At 38.9% G+C, this 21,037-nt stretch overlaps 1 protein-coding gene across 2 annotated transcripts in view; it reads right to left on the bottom strand.

The window, feature by feature from the left end:
• Positions 1 to 12,668: 12,668 nt before the first annotated feature.
• HLF (HLF transcription factor, PAR bZIP family member) overlaps positions 12,669 to 21,037 on the bottom strand; it is a 49,981-nt gene continuing 41,612 nt past the window's right edge. Inside the window, exon 4 of one of the 2 annotated variants that reach the window (XM_073606629.1) lies at positions 12,669 to 17,777. In XM_073606629.1, the coding sequence (XP_073462730.1) occupies positions 17,559 to 17,777 (219 nt within the window). In that variant the 3' untranslated portion in view covers positions 12,669 to 17,558. The remainder of the gene's footprint in view (positions 17,778 to 21,037) is intronic. The other variant, XM_073606630.1, reaches the window with a different exon arrangement.

The following is a 21,037-nucleotide window of genomic DNA, read 5'->3' as shown; positions in this document are numbered from 1 at the left end:
GTGGAGGACACATTATCCCTGGTGCTCTACATGCCTGCCAAGGACGTTGTACCCCACTTCTGAGCAACAACTTTCTTGTGGTGGACTCTATATAAATTTACTTTAAAGATATTTCCACCTTTGGGACTTTTTTCACTTGTGTTTCTATCCATCATATATTTTTACTTTCTTATATTTATTACATTTGAAATTGATTCTTATCATATGTTTTCACCATTTGCATATAACATTTTGTACACTGTTATTGTTTATTGCTTTACATTTCTTAGCGCTACATTTTTTTTTTTTAATCCGGCTGAATACAAATGCATGGCACACTTTTCAGATATTTATTTGGAAAAAAAATTGAAAACCATTTATCATTTTCTTTCCACTTCACAACTATGTGCAGCTTTGTGTTGGTCTATCACATAAAATCCCAATAAAATACATTTACATTTTTGATTGTAACATGACAAAAGTTGGAAAATTTCAAGTAGTATGAATACTTTTTCGAAGCACTGTATGAGAGTACGTTCAGAGACCCTTTGTAGTGAGTAGGTAGTGTAGTCACCTAGAAAGCTACCAAAAACCTCCAGAGTAGTAGTAGATTGTTGCCAAAGAAAATGCAGCCCTGCCCTGGGAAATCTTGGGAACTAAGGCTCAGATTTAATTAGTTTTAGCCTGAGTCCGCCAGGGTTGTCATTGGAAGTGTTTGGAGGACAAGCCATAGTAAAGATCACGGCAATCATTGTGGTAACACTGACTACTACAGTGATTGTCAGTATCCATGAATGTCAACAGGTACTAAATATGTATACTTGCATTGGGCCAAGCTGGACCAATGTAACTATTCAATAAAAAGCATACCTAGAATTTAGTTTTAAATATATCTTTGTCAACATGAGTATGCTTTGCATAACTGGGCTCATATGTTGTTTCCCAAGTAAATTATCCTTTCTTCATAGGAAAAATATACAGTGTGCTACATATATTACACTGGGAACAGATTGGAGGCACAGTAGTGATTGTAGAACTGGGTTGCCTGTTCTGGTGAAGAACCCAATGAGAATTGGACAGCTTATAGTGCAGTATTATGGTTATTTAATACCTTGTCTTGTTGTATATACTATAATACATGTTGCGGGATAAACATGATTTCAAAGAAATCGATTTCGCTACTGAAGTGGAAACTCTTGGTATAGCACATTAAAACCCACTTGGGTGTATTCAAATGTAAACACCTCTACATGTCTTTTTTACTAAAATCGACAGGCTTGTTTGCTCCCCACTCATTTATTAAGCCACTGCGGCCAAAGAGAAATATTCAGTACTTCCAGTTATAGCACCAACAACATAGCACTAAGTGCCTGAATGACCAATCACCAAGCACCAGCACTTTCACATAATAGTAAGTGAATTAGTGAATCATATTGTCTCCATTACCTGAGGTATTGAGTGTATTTCCACCCGGCTTGGACAAAACACAGGTTGACGTTAAAAATGATCCTTTTACTTTGTCTGACATGCACCACTAAACCGAAAAAATTGAGCATCTTACCTTAAATTTGACCATCAGGAAAACAAAAAATACTTCCCAAATTTAGAACCTTACAAATAGGGCACTTTGATATGTAGATGACATAGCATTGTGCATCACGGAAAAAGAAAATGTGGGGGCGTGATCAGATTGCACTGAGTGTCCCAGCATCAGTGGTCAGTGACCCAGCAATGCTGGTCATAGGAAGGAATAATGCCCCAAGGTTGGTGGACAGTGGGATGAATAATGTTCCAAGATTGGTAGTTAGTGGGAAGAATAATGCCCCTGTGTTGGTGGTTAGGGAGAGTAATAATGCCTCAGCATCCGTGGTCAGTGGGAGGTCTTGTATGTGCAAGAACCCTCAGATAGCTTGGCCCAGGAGCCACCTATTCTCTTCTATGGTGGGTCATGTCCTGGGACTGTGGCACCCTACCGTAGTAGTCCCAGAGGATGGGGCCATTTGGGGAATGGATGATTTCTTAGTTGAAATACAAACATGAATACTCTTTTACTTGAAAAATGATTTTTAACGTTGGTCAAGAGAGGTGACACAAAAAACTGAATTGCAGAACCAGGAAGATGAATTGCTTACAGGAACTACGTGTGTCATATGTCTTGCTGTGCAGTATGAAAAATGTATTTAACCGCTTGCCCACTGGGCTCTTAAACTCCCTTCCTATCCAGATCAATTTTCATAGTTACATAGCTAGTAAGGTTGAATAAAGACACCAGTCCATCCAGTTCAACCTGAGTGAGTGTGTGTCTACAACCCTGACCCTTGTGCCTAACCCTGTACATCGCACACTTACATCAGTCCCTACCCTCAATCCAAGGTCCCCATTCATATACTAGGGCCAATTTTGGACAGAAGCCAATTAACCTACCAGCATGTCTGTGGAGTGTGGGAGGAAACCGGAGCACCGGAGGAAACCCACGCAGGCACAGGGAGAACATGCAAACTCCAGGCAGGTAGTGTCATGGTTGGGATTCGAACCAGCGACCCTTTTTACTGCTAGGCGAGAGTGCTAACCACAGAGCTCTCACATTTTGAATGAAAATTACTCAGTCATGCAACACTGTATCCATACAAAATGTTTCTCCATTTTTTCATACAAATAGAGTTTTCTTTTGGTGGTATTTAATCACCACTGAGTTTGTTTTTGTTTTTTGCATTATAAATGAAAAAAGACAGAAAATTTTGTCAAATAAATGCATTTTTCTTTGCTTCTGTTATAAAATTAGTAATTTTTCTTCATACATTTTGGACAAAATTTATACTACTACATATCTTTGGTTAACCACTTCAGCCCCGGAAGATTTGGCTGCTCAATGACCAATGACTGCATTGCTTTAACTGACAATTGCGCGGTCGTGCGACACTGTACCCAAACAAAATTGACGTCCTTTTTTGTGGTATTTGATCATCTGTGCGGTTTTTATTTTTTTATAAACTAAAAAAGAGCAACCATTTTGAAAAAAACACAATATTTTGTACTTCTTGCTATAATAAATATCCCCCATTTTTTTTTTTTAAAAGTTCATTTTTTCCTCAGTTTAGGCCGATATGTATTCTTCTACATATTTTTGGTAATAAAAATCGCAATAAGCATATATTGATTGGTTTGCGCAAAAGTTATAGTGTCTACAAAATAGGGGATAGATTTATGGCATATTTTTATTATTATTATTTTTTTGACCCCTTTTTAGAAGGTAGACATTCCAAGATTTTTTTTTTCTTTCTTTTTTTTCTCACAAAATTGTCATAATAGCAAGTTATTTCTCACACACAGCCTAGGCATACTTGCAACTAAACCCCAAAACACATTCTGCTACTTCTCCTGAGTATGGCAATACCACATGTGTGAGACTTTTACACAGCCTGGCCACATACAGAGGCTCAACATGCAGGGAGCACCATCAGGTGTTCTAGGGACATAAATGACACATATAATCTCTAGACTACCTCTTACAATTTTGAAGGTTCTGGAACATCAGGACAATGGAAACGCCCAAAAAAATGACCCCATTTTGGAAAGCAAACACACCAACATATATTCTATGAGGACTGATGTGGCATGGATGTGGCATGAATGAACACTGATGTGGCATGGATGTGGCACGGATGATCACTGATGTGGCATGGATGTGGAACGGATGAGCACTGATGTGGCATGGATGTGGAACGGATGAGCACTGATGTGGCATGGATGTGACACAGATGAGCACTGATGCGGCACGGATGAGTACTGATGTGGCATTAATGTGGCACGGATGGGCATGGGTGTGGCATGGATGAGCACTGATGTGGCATGAATGAGGCACTAATGTGGCACGGATGAGACATGGATGAGCATGAATGAGCCATGGATGGGGATGGATGACCATTAATGAGCCATGGATGGGGATGGATGAGCATGAATGAGGATGATGAATGAGCCATGGATGGGCACAGATCAGCCCACAAGCGCTGCTGCACCGCCTCCCACCTCTCCTCGGACTCATTGGCCCTTTACCCAAATCCGTGACCTATGGAAGACCTGACGGTCACGGACATTCCCGATTCTGGGAAGACATCATTGTCCACCCTCCTAGAATTATCCGACCGTGCTGTAGCCATCATTCTTGTATGGCCCGGTCGGCAAGTGGTTAAATGAAAAGACTGGATGTACATGTAGGGATCTGCTGCCCTGTACTGTTAGCTGCTAATATCACGGTATTATGTATACTTATGTATAATTATGTATTAACACTTTTTTTCTCTGGGGGAGTGGTTTAAAAAACTCAGAAGGAGGAAATGGATAGAGGAGTTAACACCACATGAACACATACAGATGCTGCAGTACTGCAATACTGTATTTTATCCAAACCAGAAGCAGAGACTTTTAGGTAATTGTTCCTGTTTTCTGGCTGTTTCACTGTAGCTGCCCATAACTTGATCTGAATCCTAGTGACAGATACATCTCTCTCATATTGTTATTATTTCACATGCACAGTGCCAGATAGCTAGGTCTGTGCTACTGTATGTATGTAGTGGTCACCTTTCAGCATATTAGTAGGTGAACCTGTTTATTACATTAGAGTTTTACGCAGCTCCTGGTATTTTAGTTATATGCAGCTCCTGTTATTTTAGTCTACCTGTCCCTGCTGGTTTGGGATTCTATAGATAATTTTAGCTTGAGATTCTGTAAAATGGAAAGACACTAGAGAGGAAAACAGGGATTTGCTGCTCACCCCTTGGGAACTGAAAACAAAAGAGAGGTTCCCCCAAGGTGGGGTTTTTAGGCAGCACAATGATAAAGGGAGTCGGATTCAATATCAAAAATATAACAAATTTATTGAGGTGTATCATAAAAGTTAAAACAATGAGCTCCAGTAGGGGGTACTTGAGATAAAATTACATGTTATATGAGCTGAACATATATTGGCAGACACATATTCACAACAACACTGGGTAGCATGAATATTTTGACCTGACGCGTTTCAACCCCTGTACTTGGGGTCTTCTTCAGAGGAATAGTCTGCTGAAAAATATACATAGATGAAATTGATACATGTGAGTAAATTACATTGATATAGTAGTAGTTACATTCACCATATAGAGTATGAATACAATAATAATAATTACCCAATAATGTATGTTCAGCAGAGAGAGGGGCAAGGCCTCCCATATGGAGATCCCTTAGAGAGACCGTCCTCCCGTCCTCCCCGGAGGAAGAGCACCGGGCACCCCTACCTCCAACGCGGTTCAGACCAGGGTAGTGAGAACAGCGACGTGGCTTGCGAGAGGTCACACTCTTGGGCACCACCCACCAGACTAGCAGTCAACCAGGGAGCACAGAGAGTTACACCTGTGATAGTAATCAAAGAATTCCTCATGATGAATTCAGTCATTTACACAGTATTGGTCATGTGTCCAAAAGGGGACGTCGGAGAACAACTGTCTCCAGCGCTTACCCAGGGCACAGACACAAGAACAGTGTGCAAATTATATACATATATATATATGATATTCTTCATAGGCAGTATAAAGTATAGGCAGCCCCTCAGTATGTGCTCAATGTGCTTTTGTTTTCAGCTTGAGATTCTGTAACCAGCATAGGCTAGAGGCAGCTTATCTGAAGGCTACTTCTGGTAGTTAGAGGTCCAGCTACATGTCAGATTAGAAACTACTACCGTGTTTCCCTGAAAATACGCCCGGGTCTTATATTAATTTTGACAACAAAAGACAGTAGGGCTTATTTTCGGGGTAGGTCTTACCATGTAATGTGCTGTCTTCTCTCCCCCTCTCTCTCCCTGCCTGTCAGTAATCCTCAGTGTGAACTGAGTTAAAATGCGTGTAAAATCCTATAATCCACTCTATTAAAGTATTGTATAATGTTCAACGTGTGTGTTTCTGTAATATAATTGTGGCAAATACCTTTGTTATAGCGCCAATCTGCGCTTCTGTGACCCGCCAGAGCTCTCTTCCCCGCAATTATATTACAGAAACACTCACATTGTACATAATATACTACTGTAATAGATTGGATTATATGATTCTACAAGCATTTTAACCCTTTCATGACTAAGCCTATTTTTGAAATTTGGTGTTTACAAGTTAAAATCCGTATTTTTTGCTAGAAAATTACTTAGAACCCCCAAACATTATATATATTTTTTTAGCAGAGAATCTAGAGAATAAAATGACGATTGTTGCAATATTTTTTATCACACGGTATTTGTGCAGCGGTGTTTTAAACGCAAATTTTTGGAAAAGTGACACTTTCATGAATTTTAAAAAATCCAAACAGTAAAGTTACCCCAATTTTTTTGTATAATGTGAAAGATGATGTTACGCCGAGTAAATAGATACCAAACATGTCACCCTTTATAATTGCACGCACTCGTGGAATGGCGACGAACTACGGTACCTTTGAATTTCCATAGGCGACGCTTTAAAAAATTTTTACGGTTACCAGGTTTGAGCTACAGAGGAGGTCTAGGGCTAGAATTATTGCTCTCGCTCTGACGATCGCGGCGATACCTCACATGTGTGGTTTGAACACCGTTTACATATGCGGGCGCGACTTCCGTATGCGTTTTCTTCGCTGCGCGAACTCGCGGGGACAGGGGCACTTTAAAAAAAATTTTTTTTATTTTTTTATTTATTTTTGTACTTTATAAATTGTGTTTAAAATTTTTTTTTTTTTTTTTTACTTTTATTGCTGTCACAAGCAATGTAAACATCCCTTGTGACAGTAATATGTGGTGACAGGTACTCTTTATGGAGGGATGGGGGGTCTAAAAGACCCCCATCCCTCCTTTACACTTCAAAGTATTCAGATCGCCGAAAACGGCGATTCTGAATACTGTGTACTTTTTTAAATTCGGCGCCATTGGCAGCCGAGTAAACGGGAAGTGACGTCATGACGTCGCTTCCGCATTTACAAGAAGAAGGCTGGAACGAAGCCGCTCGCAGCTTCGTTCCAGTCCGCCCCCAGCCGCCGAAGACAGCGGAACGGACACCGGGCCTCCCGATCGCACGGGAGGCCCGGTAACAGCGGCGGGAGGCGGCGGGAGGGGGGGGATGTCCCCTCCCGTTCCTCCGGTATAACAGCCGAGCGGCTTTTAGCCGCATCGGTTGTTATACTCGGGTAGCCGATCGCCCGCTGAAAACAACGGTACCGGGATGATGCCTGCAGGTGCGGGCATCATCCCGGTATAACCCCGGAAAGCCGAGGCCGCATATATGCGTTCGGTCGGCGGGAAGGGGTTAAACTAGGGCTTATTTTCGGGGTAGGGCTTATATTGCAGCCCTCCTGGAAAACAACGCTAGGTCTTATTTTCGGGGTAGGTCTTATTTTCGGGGAAACACGGTAGGGAGGGACTAAAGTGCAGGCTAGATAGGCTGACTCTGAGTTCCAGAGCCACACCACAGTTTCTGTGTGTGAGGAGTTGCATTCCAGGCTGGTTGGCCAACAGTTGGAGGACCTCCCCATCACCGCTGATCTTGTCTTCAAGTCTCTGACACAAAGATGGACACCTCATCATGATCATCCTCAGGGGCCCCCCGCAACTGAACTCTACTGCAACATTCATCTGGAGGTATCTCTATTAAGAACTATATTTTCCATATATACCTGGGTATATGTGTACAATTCCACCAGGGCTCCTATTGGACCCTTTGCCAAAAAATACCTGTTTGTATATTAGATGTATGTACTATTATTAATCTTTTCTTATACAATAAGTATAGAAAATAATCAACCCCCTTTAAAATAATCACATTTTGTTGCTTTGCAGCCTGAAATGAAGACAGATACAGTTTTTGTTTTATCCAGCTGTATTTACTAGTGCAACTTATAACATCCAACTGAAATATATAACACCAACATGTCAGAAAAAAAAAATCAAAAACAGAATCACTGAGTTGGAGAAAGGATCACCCCCCTTATGTCAGTATTTTGTTGAACCACTTTTTGCTGTAATTACAGCCTTTAGTCTGTTGGGATATGCCTCTACTAACTTTGCACACCTAGACTTTGCAATATTTTGCCCACTCTTCTTTGCAGAACTGCTCAATTTCAGTTAAATTTGTGGCGACCTTTTGTAGACTGCAGTCTTCAAGTCATTTTCTTTGCTAGGAGCAATACAATATTGAACAAGAAAGTATATGTGAGAGAATTAAAGCATTCTCCCAGTCTTCAGATTCAATTTGAGCATCTTGTTCTTTTTCCCAAATGGCCATGTAAGCAGGGTAGTCATTCTGCCCCTTTATAAACAGGATCTTAAGAATGTTCAAATTACGAACATATATTCTTTTTTTCTCCACCTTAGATGGACTCCGCAGTCTCCTCTTTTTACTGTAAAAGAAAATTGTCTTTTTTTCCAGTAGACAAGTTTTTCATTGAACATGTGACCTTGTTTCTCTGATCCCTTCTCTAGTATACCAACATTTGTTTTATGTGTGCTTTTGAGTACGTGCCAAACATTTAATGTAGCAGTGCATTGTGGGAGCTTTGAATATTTGTTCATGCTAGTGTCTAATTATGTAAGCATGGTTCAACTGCTGTTAGTAATGTCTATTGGATATAGGCTTCCTATACATTTATGCACAGCTTACATATGCAGTGAGATGAGGAGGAGTGGAGGTGTAAAGAGCAGACAAGTACTATCACTGCTTAGCTCAGAGAAAGCATATAGTGGTTGGATAAAGTATTCAAAACCTAATCAATCTTTTTCCCTAACCAAAGTCAGCTTAGGGTTTCTGCTAATACCAAAAACATGAGATTGATGCTCAAAAAATGCTGGATCATGTAACTGTCATCCCGTATACAGGGCTAGCTTTGAAAGCAGAGAGAGCATGACCTGTGTGGTAAACATGAGTAAGAACTTTGAAAATTATTATTATATGATATGTGACCATGAAAATAGTAGGAGGGTATTAGATAATACTGGGTTAAAAATTGAGACATCCACTCAGTTTGGTTCATCCAGCTTAAGTGTGCAGGTTGGAGACTTGGAGGCTCTATTAAGAGATGGTGAGCTGACCAAAGCCCTATCCACTATCCACAAACAGTTGTTTGTTGACACGTCTAAGGTTCTTCTATCTTGCTGGAATGCCTGGTTGACAGTTTTCCCTCAATTAGATGGTGATGACTGGGATGATATGTGGGGGCCCTCCTTCACTAGGCTCGTATCAACTAGAGACAACCTTATACAATTTTAATTCTTACATAGAATAAACCTCACCCCAGCTAGATTGGCGAAAATCTTTTGTCTAATTATTGAAGGTGTACGGTACTTTCCCCAGGCAGACTTCATGCATATATTCTGGCATTGCTCAGTTATTCAACAATTTTGGTTTTAGAGATGGTACAATGTATACAGTTTGTTATGACCATTAGTGTCTGTCTGGTGGTTGAAGTCTGTCTATTGGGTGACCCACTGGCTACTATGAAGGTCATACTTTCACTCCTCACTCTACCTTATTATTATGCCAGGAAATTAATTATGCTTTCGTGGAAGAAATCAGCAGCCCCCTCTTCAAAGACTTGGTAGGCGTTGATAGACAAAGCATTGCCACTATACAAAGCTACATATGCAAATTACCAAGTTTGGTAAAGTGTGGGGAGGTTGGGTGAATCCCTTGTCTACTGTACCAGATTGAGCACTCACTATCCTTACATTTCTCGAGTGTGAGGATCCTTTGGAAGTCAGTGGAGTTATTGTATTTTTTGTTCGGGAGAATTTATTAGATATGCTGTGGCATTACCTACTGCATGTATTTACTGATTTACTGTGAAGTGAAAACATATCCTTGTATGGGAAACCTGAATGCATTTAATAGCGTTGTATCGGCTGCTGGCTCTTAACATTTTAGTGATGATTGTCTGTTGTACTTTGTTTTGTATTTGTGTACGAAAATCACTTTAAACCCCCCCCCCCAAAAAAAAAAAGTTGAGACATCCTTTAATAGATAAAAACCCATGTTGAGCCAAACCATATTTTTTTTTATTTTGGGTTGAGTGGGGGAGTGTTATAACATTTCTGTTTTTTGTTGCCAACAGTTTTCCTGTTGAGAAGGTTTACTTCCCCAAAGGAAGTATAGGGATCTCCTTAATAGGGACACAGAAAGCTTCTTTTGTGATCCACCAACTCAGCTTTGCATGCTGTTTCACTGGAAAAATTATTAGCAAATCTATAGGAACTGAAGTGTACTAGTGCCAATATCCTTTTACAGTCCATTTACAACCCAAAGGGAATTACTGTATGTTACGAAGAACTGGTGTACGTACGCTTGTTTATTAGGCAAACTCCTGTTCTTCACTGTTTAGCTGAATGGCACTCAAGAAGTGTGTGTGGGGGATGGGAGGAGATCCACCCAATAAGGAAGCAATCTGTTAAGGGGTCCAAAAGACCTCTTTAACAATTAACTTCAGCAGATCCATACCTTCATGGACACACTGTCCTAATCCAATGAGAAGCTCAGTTTAGAAAAAATAGTGCAATCATTAATAATAATAAACCAACACACTACATATCCATTTTTTACAAGTTTATTATATATTAAAAACAAACAAAAGGAATGAGTGGTTCTAATAATCTTCAAATAAATCCATAAAATAAACATACAGATCTTTATCATTTTAAATCAGTGTTCATGGTGTTGTCTATCTTATACAATGGTTGACCTCTTATTTCCAAGTTCATGCGTGTGGAAAGTACATCCTACTCGGTCAATACCAGTATATACAAATACAGCTAAATAATTTCCCCATGAGTTCTCAACATGCTACTAATAACTCTTCCATAGAAAAATAGAGCATCTATTATTTAGGTTCTGAGTTGACTTCTTGAGGATTGCTATAGACTATACAATTCTTAAAACAAGCCTGCATTTGTTCCAAAAATAACAAATCTTTATAAATAAAGCATTATATACTTTCAACATTTATTTAACAGAATGGCATATGAACTGACAATTGGAATAATCTGTTCCAAATAATTTTTTATGTAAGTTTTAAAATAGTCTCGAAGATGTCCTCTATTAATAAAGTGTTAGGCAACTCTTGTCCATAACCAAACCCTCTGTTGATTTGTGTACTAATTTGCTATGAGTGGTACAAACTCCATTTGGAAGAAGCACCTCAGTCTGACTTTATTAAGCCAATAATATATGTACCACCAAGAAGCACACTATTTAGAAGTGCACAAGATTGCAGTTAATGGCATGTCAATGGGTAGTACAACACTTTCAAGGTTGAACCTTTGCTTGAAAGGACTACTTTTATGAATAGCATGTACCTGTATTTCCATACTCCAGTGTAGCATGGAGCCATACCATCTAAGTAGTGTTCTTTCTTAATGCTCATCTGTATTTACCAAATCCTAGGCATTAGACTCAATACCCCAGATAGCTTGCCACAAATTTGTGGCAGTGTTGAATTTTAAGTCTGTTAACTTCCTGCACATTTTCACTGGTAAGTTGTACACTTGCAGAGCACTTGAAGCACAAGTTCTAGCTGACACTTTTCCAATTTGAAGCAAATTTGCGTGGCAAGTCTCTAGCAAGAGCAAAGTTGCAGTTTGTGAGTCTACAGAAAGAGCTCTGCAAGCCTACAGCATGAAAATTCAGCCACAGCGACCCCTGTGGTGGGATGACTATTGCACAAGATAACTGAACCCGAACTTGCAGCAGACTTGCAGAATGTTTGCAAAGAAAGTTTATCTGGAGTCATGCAATGTGGACTTGCTGCAATTGTTGCAACAAACTTATGAAACCTGGCAAGTTTAGCAATAGCTTAGCAAATTATTTTCAAACTTGCAGCACAACTGCTTGCTATCTGGGACAGACATAGCACTCAAATACACAGGCTCCACTGACACTTGTTGGGTATTATTTTGTTGAGTCTAAGTATACAGACCCATTATCTAATTTTCCTATTATGCCCTTACACCAATGATTCAATTATCTTAGCTGTCTCTCCAAAGCTTGCCAATATTTCAACATTTCTGATTTAGTTAAATTTCATATGGTCCTATCAAACATGACAAAAGGCACCAGGAAATCCATAACAGCAGCAAACCTACCAGAATAGCAGCAACCGCAGGACTATAGAATGCATAGAGAGACATCACTAAAAACTTAATGATACTAGGGAGCAATATATTTAAGTAATATGTAATACACCATCACTGGACTACATTCTCTGACTTTGCTAAAAAGGGCAAATAGGAACATTTTACAAAAAAATTATCGTTCAGAGGGATACAGATCATTACATGCCTTCCCTTAGAGCTCAAGATTAAAGCCCAATTCCACCTAAATAACCAGGAATAATAACGTCCATGTTGTTCTTATGACAAGTGCACTTTAAATATGCTTCACTTTGAAATATGTAGCTAGCTACAAGTTTCAAAGCATGGTATTGAAGAACCAGCAATACATTATTTACCACTAGTTCAAGCTGTCGAAAATAAGGAGACCTTTTATACTGAATTGGTCATATTAAGACTATCTCTAAACCTTCTACCATCTAAACCTTATCCACACATAAAAATGTATATACTTTATCATCTACATGAAACGGGTAAATAGGTTGTGGATACTTTTTAAAATGGTAAACCCCGATAATAAAAGTTCAGTAGCATAATTAACATTCAAATGTTGCCTTGGGAAAGCAATATATTTTTATTGTAACAGAATATGTAAAAAAAAAAAATCACATTGTAACACAATAATACATACTCTATATTTAAATGTCTTTCATTTTCCTTCTATACAATGTCTTGTCAAGACTTCACTTAAAGGAAGCCATTGTGCGACAAGCCTTTAAAATATATTTAGACTGTACAAGTGTATTTCATAGTAAAAAAAAACAAAAAAACATGAAATTATTCAAAGTAACCATGGTATAAGACAACACCATTACCTTTCTTATATATTACAAGTTTCTTTCACATTCATTCATATACAAAGTCAACCTGAGGCCAGGATTGTGCAAATATAACCAATGAAACCCACCACTTTCTGTTGCTGCTGTAGTGACATTTCGATAAATAAGACTCTTTTTTGGGAAGTGTGGTAGAAAATGACTTACTATGTGGCTTGTTATAAAATATAATTCCAGTTTGTCATTTTCCACACTTTTACACAGAGTTTGTACATATTCAGAGTTTGTATCACTAAACAAGCTATACAACCTCAACTATAATAAAATCAAAGCATATCTAAACCCAAGAACCAAAATGTAATATATTGCAGCCCACTAGTTTCTTTAAATGTGGTTGCTGCAATTGTATCTTTTTAGGCTTTTTTCCTTTATTTTCACCTGGTGATCCTGCCAGTAATGCACATTCTGTACTAGGGTGACAACGCTCATCTACTGTATCTATGGAAGAGCAGCCTTGTCACCAACCTTATCTGGACTATAGAACACCATGCCTCTCCGCAGCATCATAACCTAAAGGGGGGAGTATTATGTAGTTCACAGAGGAGAACAGGAGAGGGCTGATAATACTGTTTTAAGAGTTCAGTGCAGCACAGTTAGAATGCACAGAAATTTTACAAGGTCATAAAGGATTTCTGGCAAGGTCACCAAGTATTTTTTTAATAAAAGCTACAGAGTTAAATAATTAGATACACTTTTTGGAATGATATCAAAGCTTTAAAACTTGAGATTCCAGTAATTGGGTTTAGAGGTACTTTAGATGTTGGTTATCAAAGCCTGCAATGGCCTTCAGTGTGTGTAGGCAAGAGCCCCCACACCCATGCACCTATGATTAACACAGCAATTGTAAGTTCTGACAATCACCCGAAATGTTCACCTTTAGAGAATCAAATGTTAATAATGGAACTCTTGTGTAATATAGAAAAACATCCTTTAAGGTTAACTGTCCTTTTAATGGAAACCTATATTGAAGAAGTATGGAGGCCACCAATCTGAATGCTTGTTCTGAGTCAGTAACTCGGAAAGTACTGAAGTTAGAGCCAACGAGGTAACTAAAGGAGGTCAGCAAAGGTAGCCTACACATTTCTTCATACAGGTTTCACTTCAAGTAGTCTTTCAAGTGAAAATATTAAATGCGTCATGGTCAGCATAATCCTCCATAAATACAAAAATATGCAGTCCTTGCTTGTGTTTTCGTGCTTCAGATCCATTCAACACTACAGTTCCATCATTAACCCAAAATCAAAATATACACAGAAAATAAGGATGCTGTATTTGCAGCTCACACACAAAGAAAAAAATAGCATTTTTGCAAATTAAACTTGTTTCACAGCTACCAGATTTAAAATGACGTCACAAAAAGTACAAATTGAATTTTTAAAACACTAAAAACACATTTGTTGTTTTTTTTTACAAAAGTAAAAGCTGTACAAACAGTTATTGTTAAAAATGCAGTAGTTAAGAAAGATAAAAGGCTTTTGTGAGTGGTGTAAATGTGGACTACCGGGCTTAGCTAATAAGGTAAAAATTGCAGCTCTTGCTTATTTAAATGCTGATTGGTGGCTTTGTGCTTGGTCATTATCACTGCCCTTTCTACAGCCTCATTAGTTAAGCCTGTAGGTGCGCTCGTGGCCTACAGCTGCAATAAATTTGGGCAGTTGTAATAAATGAACTGCGCTAATGGTAGAGCTTATGAACAGCAGTTCTAAATGTATGTAATTACTAATTAATTGCAATTATTTATTTGAAATTAGAAACAATGAGAAAAACATAATAGCAGGTATATATATATATATATATATATATATATATATATATACAAGAATTTGAATGTCGTCAATATACTGTAACCATGTTCATTATCACTGCAGTTTGCATTAACCATAAATATTTATTATCAAATGTTTGATTTTTGGAGTGAGGTGTAATACTATCTTGGTCTCTTGCCTTCTTCTACCTCCAGGATAAAATTTAAAGCTGGTTAAAGTCATTCGTTTCTGAACTAGGCTTTATTCTGGGGCTGCTGTTGTGATGAATTCAAGTGATTCCTCTATATAATCCTTTAAAGAATTCACTAGAGGGCATGGACATATTTACATAATTATTATTCTTGAGGATAGTCAACAGAAATAAATGGAGAACTCACCAGCAGGTAACAAGGGTAAAGACCCATAAGGAGGTCAATCCCCAACCAAAAACGGCTCATTAAAGGGCGCTGCAAGGTTTCATTTTGCTAAATTAGCTACAAATGTTCTGGTCGAGACCCCAAAAAGAATTGTGTGAACCCAGGAACCTGTGTGGGGGTGCCTTACATACATGTACATACATGTTAGGGAAGAATATCACAGAGTGATGATTTGTCCCCCTAAAGCCTGGCAGACGTCAGTTCGGATGCTGTAGCAATAATTGCTTTGCTTGGGCTGTCAGGCCAGGTATTGCTGAAAAGACCAATATTGCACAAAAAAATATTCCAACAAAGCATTCACATTGGGCATAGAGAACACTTAGAGGAAAATAATCATGATGTACCAATGAATTTTAATCTTCACCCATGTTGTTTTTGAAACTGTCCTTGAGATACAAAACTGAAAAACCAGTTCATATGTAGACATAAGCAGATTGTAACTCAAGCAATTTCAATTTGTAGACTGACAAATCTGCTTATCCCTTTTACTGCCCTTTTTTTTGTCTCATAGATGTTATTTAACAATCAGGTAGCTATCAAATTAAACTACTGAACCCTGTAAAATCAGGTCACCTAAACGGTTTTAAAGGACCTTGTTAAAGAATGTAAAAATTCATTGTATGCTCTATACTGATAGGGAGGAACTGCGAAAAGGCATTCTGGTGCAGGCTGATTAAAGACGTATGCCATTACAACAATAAAAAAAAAATCAGGGCAGTGCTTTAAAGAGATTCTATAGTATTTTACATGGTTTTAAGACATGATCAGCTTAATGAAAATAATCTGACTCATGTGGTCGGTAAAATAGTTTGTAATTATACAGTATGCACATAATGGCAATCATATCGGCTCATTACAGATGCATGCTGTGCTTCCTGCTTAGTAGTGCTGCACAGTGATTGCATAAATCAGTTCAACTCCCTGTTATCAGTATGTATGTAGTTATTTATTTCATGGCACCCCAACATCAGGTTCCAAAATAGTCCTAAAGGAGAACTCCAATCTGTATTGAAGAAAAAGTACATGTGCAAGAAGAAAAGTGCTGCATACAAAATGTAGCACCCACAGGGCCGGCAGCTAATCAAAATATGTCTAGCTCTAGTGTGGGCTCAGTAAAAGAAATTCAGATTGGTTGCTATAGGCTACAACACTTTGCACTAATTGCCGTGCTGTATACTAAGCAAGACTGTTGGTATTTAGCTCGGGAAAAAGAGGAGACAAAAGAATGGCAGTGAGTAGGGCTTACACTTAAAGGCTGGCCCCGGTAACAAAGTGAAATTAAATTTAGAGAGGAGAACAGAATTAGGTTTCCTATCTAATAAAGATAATTGTGGTGTCTGCTCCTATGCAAAATTTAAGTACACACCAACAATATGAGCTCATATTCCATCCTTGGTTCTCTGCATCTTCTAACCTCATCAGATTAGCAGTTGACAGTGGACACGAACATCATCTTTACGGTATATAATTGGTCCATTAAATATTCACCTTCAGTTACAGATAGAGGTGAGCTGAATCACATTCTGGCTTCCTATAATTCTTGAGAACTTTGGTGTTGAAGCTCCCACCTGTGTCTAATAGTTTCAACACGACTGCTGTTCACAAAATTAACTTTTAAGGTAAAATAAATGAATGGTCCAAAAAGAAGGGCGAGACCCTATAGAATGACTGTGGTGGGTGGGCAAAGATGGGACTTCTCTGTAAAGATTGCACCCCTGGAGCCCCCATAAGACACAAGAAGCCAATACTTTGTTCAGCTTGCAGGAATTTACAGAAACGGGTGTATTGTCTTTGGGTGGTCCAACCTTTTTTTGCATCATCTGTTAAACACATCCAAAATGAGGGAACAGGAATGCGATCCTTCAGGAGGCTCTTATTTGTGCCTTGTACCCAAAAAACAACATTTTAGTAAAATGACAAATTAGTATATACTGTATACATTTCATTCCTTATTGATGCAGACACTGCAGTATAATGAACATATGACACAATAGATAATAATGCTTGATGAACAATTTATACATCTCAGACCACGACTTGCAAAGTCAACAAAGGTCATTATATTCTTCTGTAAGTTCTTCTTGCTCTATTTTGCTTAAGTGTCACTAGTTTCAGTTTCCAGAGCAAAATGAGGGGAAAAAAAAAGCAATTTGCTACAGCAGATGTTTTCTTTTCATTATTATACACAGTCAAGGTAAGTGATACCCTTTTCATAAAGAGCTTCGTAGTATGGAAAGTGCCGAGACGAAAACACAAATGAGAAAAAAATAATAATAATGAAATAGTAATGGTAAAAAAAGAGAAATTACAAGTCAATTTCTGCTTCCAGTAAAGTGCTGATGACAGAATTAGGTCGGTATGTGTTTTAGTGCTACGCGGCAGAGATGAAGGTGTCCGTGTCTCTCCGTAGCCATCAAGGCTTTCAGACGGGCCCGTGTCGGGCTTCATACTTTGACAAAATGTTTTTGCATTTTCCCAGCTCTTTCCTGAGGTCAGCCACCTCCAGCCGTAAGGCGGAATTCTCCTTCTCGAGGAACGAGGCCCGGATGGCGATCTGGTTTTCTTTTAGCCTCCGTGCATCTCTTGACCTCTTGGCGGCCATGTTGTTCTTTCTGCGCCTAGCCCAGTATTTTTCATCCTGCTCATTTGTTCAAGGACACAAAGAAATAGATGTTAGACTTGGAAAAACAAAGTATTACTTGTACATTATTCAAAGTTGAATTACACAAATTAATACTAATAATATTCCTCTATAGTCACAATGGATCGTTGCGTGCACCAAATGCCTTTGAAAACACAGATATTACTTTCATAGCCTGTGCAGAGCTGTGGGAGGGACCAAGCAAGCCCCACCCACTACAGTCTGCCTGCAGAAAACTACAGGAGGGGTCAGAGACAAGACCAATCACTCTGCACAAAAAGAGAGAGCAGCAGTGACCGGTCTTTATTAAAGGAAGTCTCAAACTGGACTATTGCACAAATCTGGAACAAAAACACCAAGCACACCAAGATTCAAAAATAATACACATGCCTCATGTATTTAGACATTATTTGGTTTCAGTTTTTAAATTAAAGGTGGATCTAAATTTGTGATACACCAAAATTTAAAGAAGAGAATAAATGGGAACTATCTATAAGTTTTGGTGGATCATGTTGAAAAAAGAAATAGCCCAATCTTTTTTGCTTTGTTGTGCTTCAGTACTTTGAGTTATGGAGCTGGAAATGCATACTTGCCCCAGGGTCAGTGACTCAAAGTATCGAAGCCAGAAGGTCATCCTAATGGCAACTAACATTTTCAGAAGCATGCCAATAATGGCAACCCTTATGCTGTCCTTTAAGGCATAGAGCAACCACTCTGAGTGCAGCCCACCTGGAGGGTGGAGAGGACCAAAGAGGAAGATTTGTGAAATAGGGTATGTGGTTCTGGGCAGGGCTACAAAGTGAAGATTGATGGATCAAGTATGAATGTAGGTTTTTCTTCATGTAGGCCATGCCTTAAAGTACAACTTATACCCAACTTATCCTTTAAGACTCCAGGTACCCCCTAAATGGGAACCATGGATTACCACCTTCTGAGTCTATAGATCGCTGTTAGTCGTTGTATATTTTGTAGACATGCAAAGATGGATTATTCAACCAGGGGATACACATGCAAAAAGTCAAATATTTCATTATTGTGTAGATCCTTCTACATATGTATACAGTGCCTTGAAAAAGTATTCAAACGCCTTGAAATTTTCCACATTTTGTCATGTTACAACCAAAAATGTAAATGTATTTTATTGGGATTTTATGTGATAGACCAACACAAAGTGGCACATAATTGTGAAGTAGAAGGAAAATGATAAATGGTTTTTAACATTTTTTACAAATAAATATCTGAAAAGCGTGGCGTGCATTTGTATTCAACCCCCTTTACTCTGATACCCCTAACTACAATCTAGTGGAACCAATTGCCTTCAGAAGTCACCTAATTAGTAAATAGAGTACACCTGTGTTTAATTTTAGCTCAGTATAAATATAGCTGTTCTGTGAAGCCCTCAAAGGTTTGTTAGAGAACCTTAGTGAACAAACAGCATCATGAAGGCCAAAGAAACACACCAGAGAGGGTTAGGTAATAAAAAAAATATCCTAAGCTTTGAACAGAGCACTATTCAATCCATCATCCAAAAATGGAAAGAGTATGGTACAACTGCAAACCTACCAACACATGGCCGCCCACCTAAACTGACAGGCCGGGCAACAAGAGCATTAATCAGAGAAGCAGCCAAGAGGTCCATGGTAACTCTGGAAGACCTGCAGAGATCCACAGCTCAGGTGAGAGAATATGTGCACAGGACAATTATTAGTCATGCACTCCACAAATCTGGTCTTTATGGAAAAGTGGCAAGAAGAAAGAAATTGTTGAAAGAAAGTCATAAGAAGTCCCGTTTGCAGTTTGCGAGAAGCCATGTGGGGGACACAGCAAATGTGTGGAAGAAGAAGCTCTGGTCAAATGAGACCAAAATTGAACTTTTTGGCCTAAAAGCAAAACGCTATGTGTGGCAAAAAACTAACACTGTACATCACCCTGAACACACCATCCCCACTGTGAAACATGGTGGTGGCAGCATCATGTTCTGGAGATGCTTTTCTTCAACAGGGACAGGGAAGCTGGTCAGAGTTGATGGGAAGATGGATGGAGCCAAATACAGGGCAATCTTAGAAGAAAACCTGTTCGAGTCTGAAAAAGACTGGGGCGGAGGTGCACCTTCCAGCAGGACAACGACCCTAAACATACAGCCAGAGCTACAATGGAATGGTTTCGATCAAAGCATATTCATGTGTTCGAATGGCCCAGTCAAAGTCCAGACCTAAATCCAATTGAGAATCTGTGGCAAGACTTGAAAACTGCTGTTCACAGACTCTCTGACAGAGCTTGAGATATTTTGCAAAGAAGAAAAGGCAAAAATTTTACTCTCTACATGTGCAAAGCTGGTAGAGACATCCCCAAAAAGACTTGCAGCTGTAATTGCAGTGAAAGGTGATTCTACAAAGTATTGACTCAGGGGGGCTGAATAAAATGTACCCCACACTTTTCTTTATTGTATTTTACTCTAATTTATTTGTAAACAATTTTGAAAACCATTTATCATTTTCCTTCCACTTCACAATTATGAGCCACTTTGTGTTGGTCTATCACATAAAATCCTAATAAATACATTTACGTTTTTGATTGTAACATAACAAAATGTGGAACATTTCAAGGGGTGTGAATACTTTTTCAAGGCACTGTATAAAGGTATTAGCAGTTCTTCCGCATAATGCAACTTTTTCATTTAGGGTTAGTGGTCTTTTAACAGCAAATCATCAAACATGTAAACACCCATGCTCTAAAAATCCCTCCAAGAGGACATGCTATTATGAAACCAGAGATCGCCACCTACGACTACTTGCCCCCGGCTATAAAACAAGCGAAGAACACATCTGCAGTCTTTAGTCTGCCATCTAGTTCACCTGCCTGAAAATCAGATCTGATGCAATTAAATCTGCAGGCACCTGAGTCCCCTCTGTGCTTATTTTAACAAATTGCAAAAAAAAAAGCAAATCTTTTAATCCTGCTGTATTCTGGCCAAGGTTGGCGAGCGGAGGTCACGTGCCCTCCAGAGGCGATTGACATGCTTAATCTCCTTACCCCCTCTGAAGAATCAAACAGCCAATCAGCCGGCTGTAAGGGAAGAGTGAGCCCCGGGGATTAAGTTTGCTGATAAGTGACCGGTGCGGCTGATGTGATTAAAGAGAAATGGAGACATTGTGCGTCGTTGGCTTGGGGCGATGGAAGAGTCGGGTTACAAAAAAAAATAATGAAATTGCTTTTTATTTTTGTACTCTTCACAATAAGCTCACATGAAGCTGTGCTAA

This window comes from Aquarana catesbeiana, linkage group LG12, assembly GCF_042186555.1.
Source record: "Aquarana catesbeiana isolate 2022-GZ linkage group LG12, ASM4218655v1, whole genome shotgun sequence".
NCBI lineage: Eukaryota > Metazoa > Chordata > Amphibia > Anura > Ranidae > Aquarana > Aquarana catesbeiana.
This window is presented reverse-complemented; position numbering and strand designations above follow the sequence as displayed.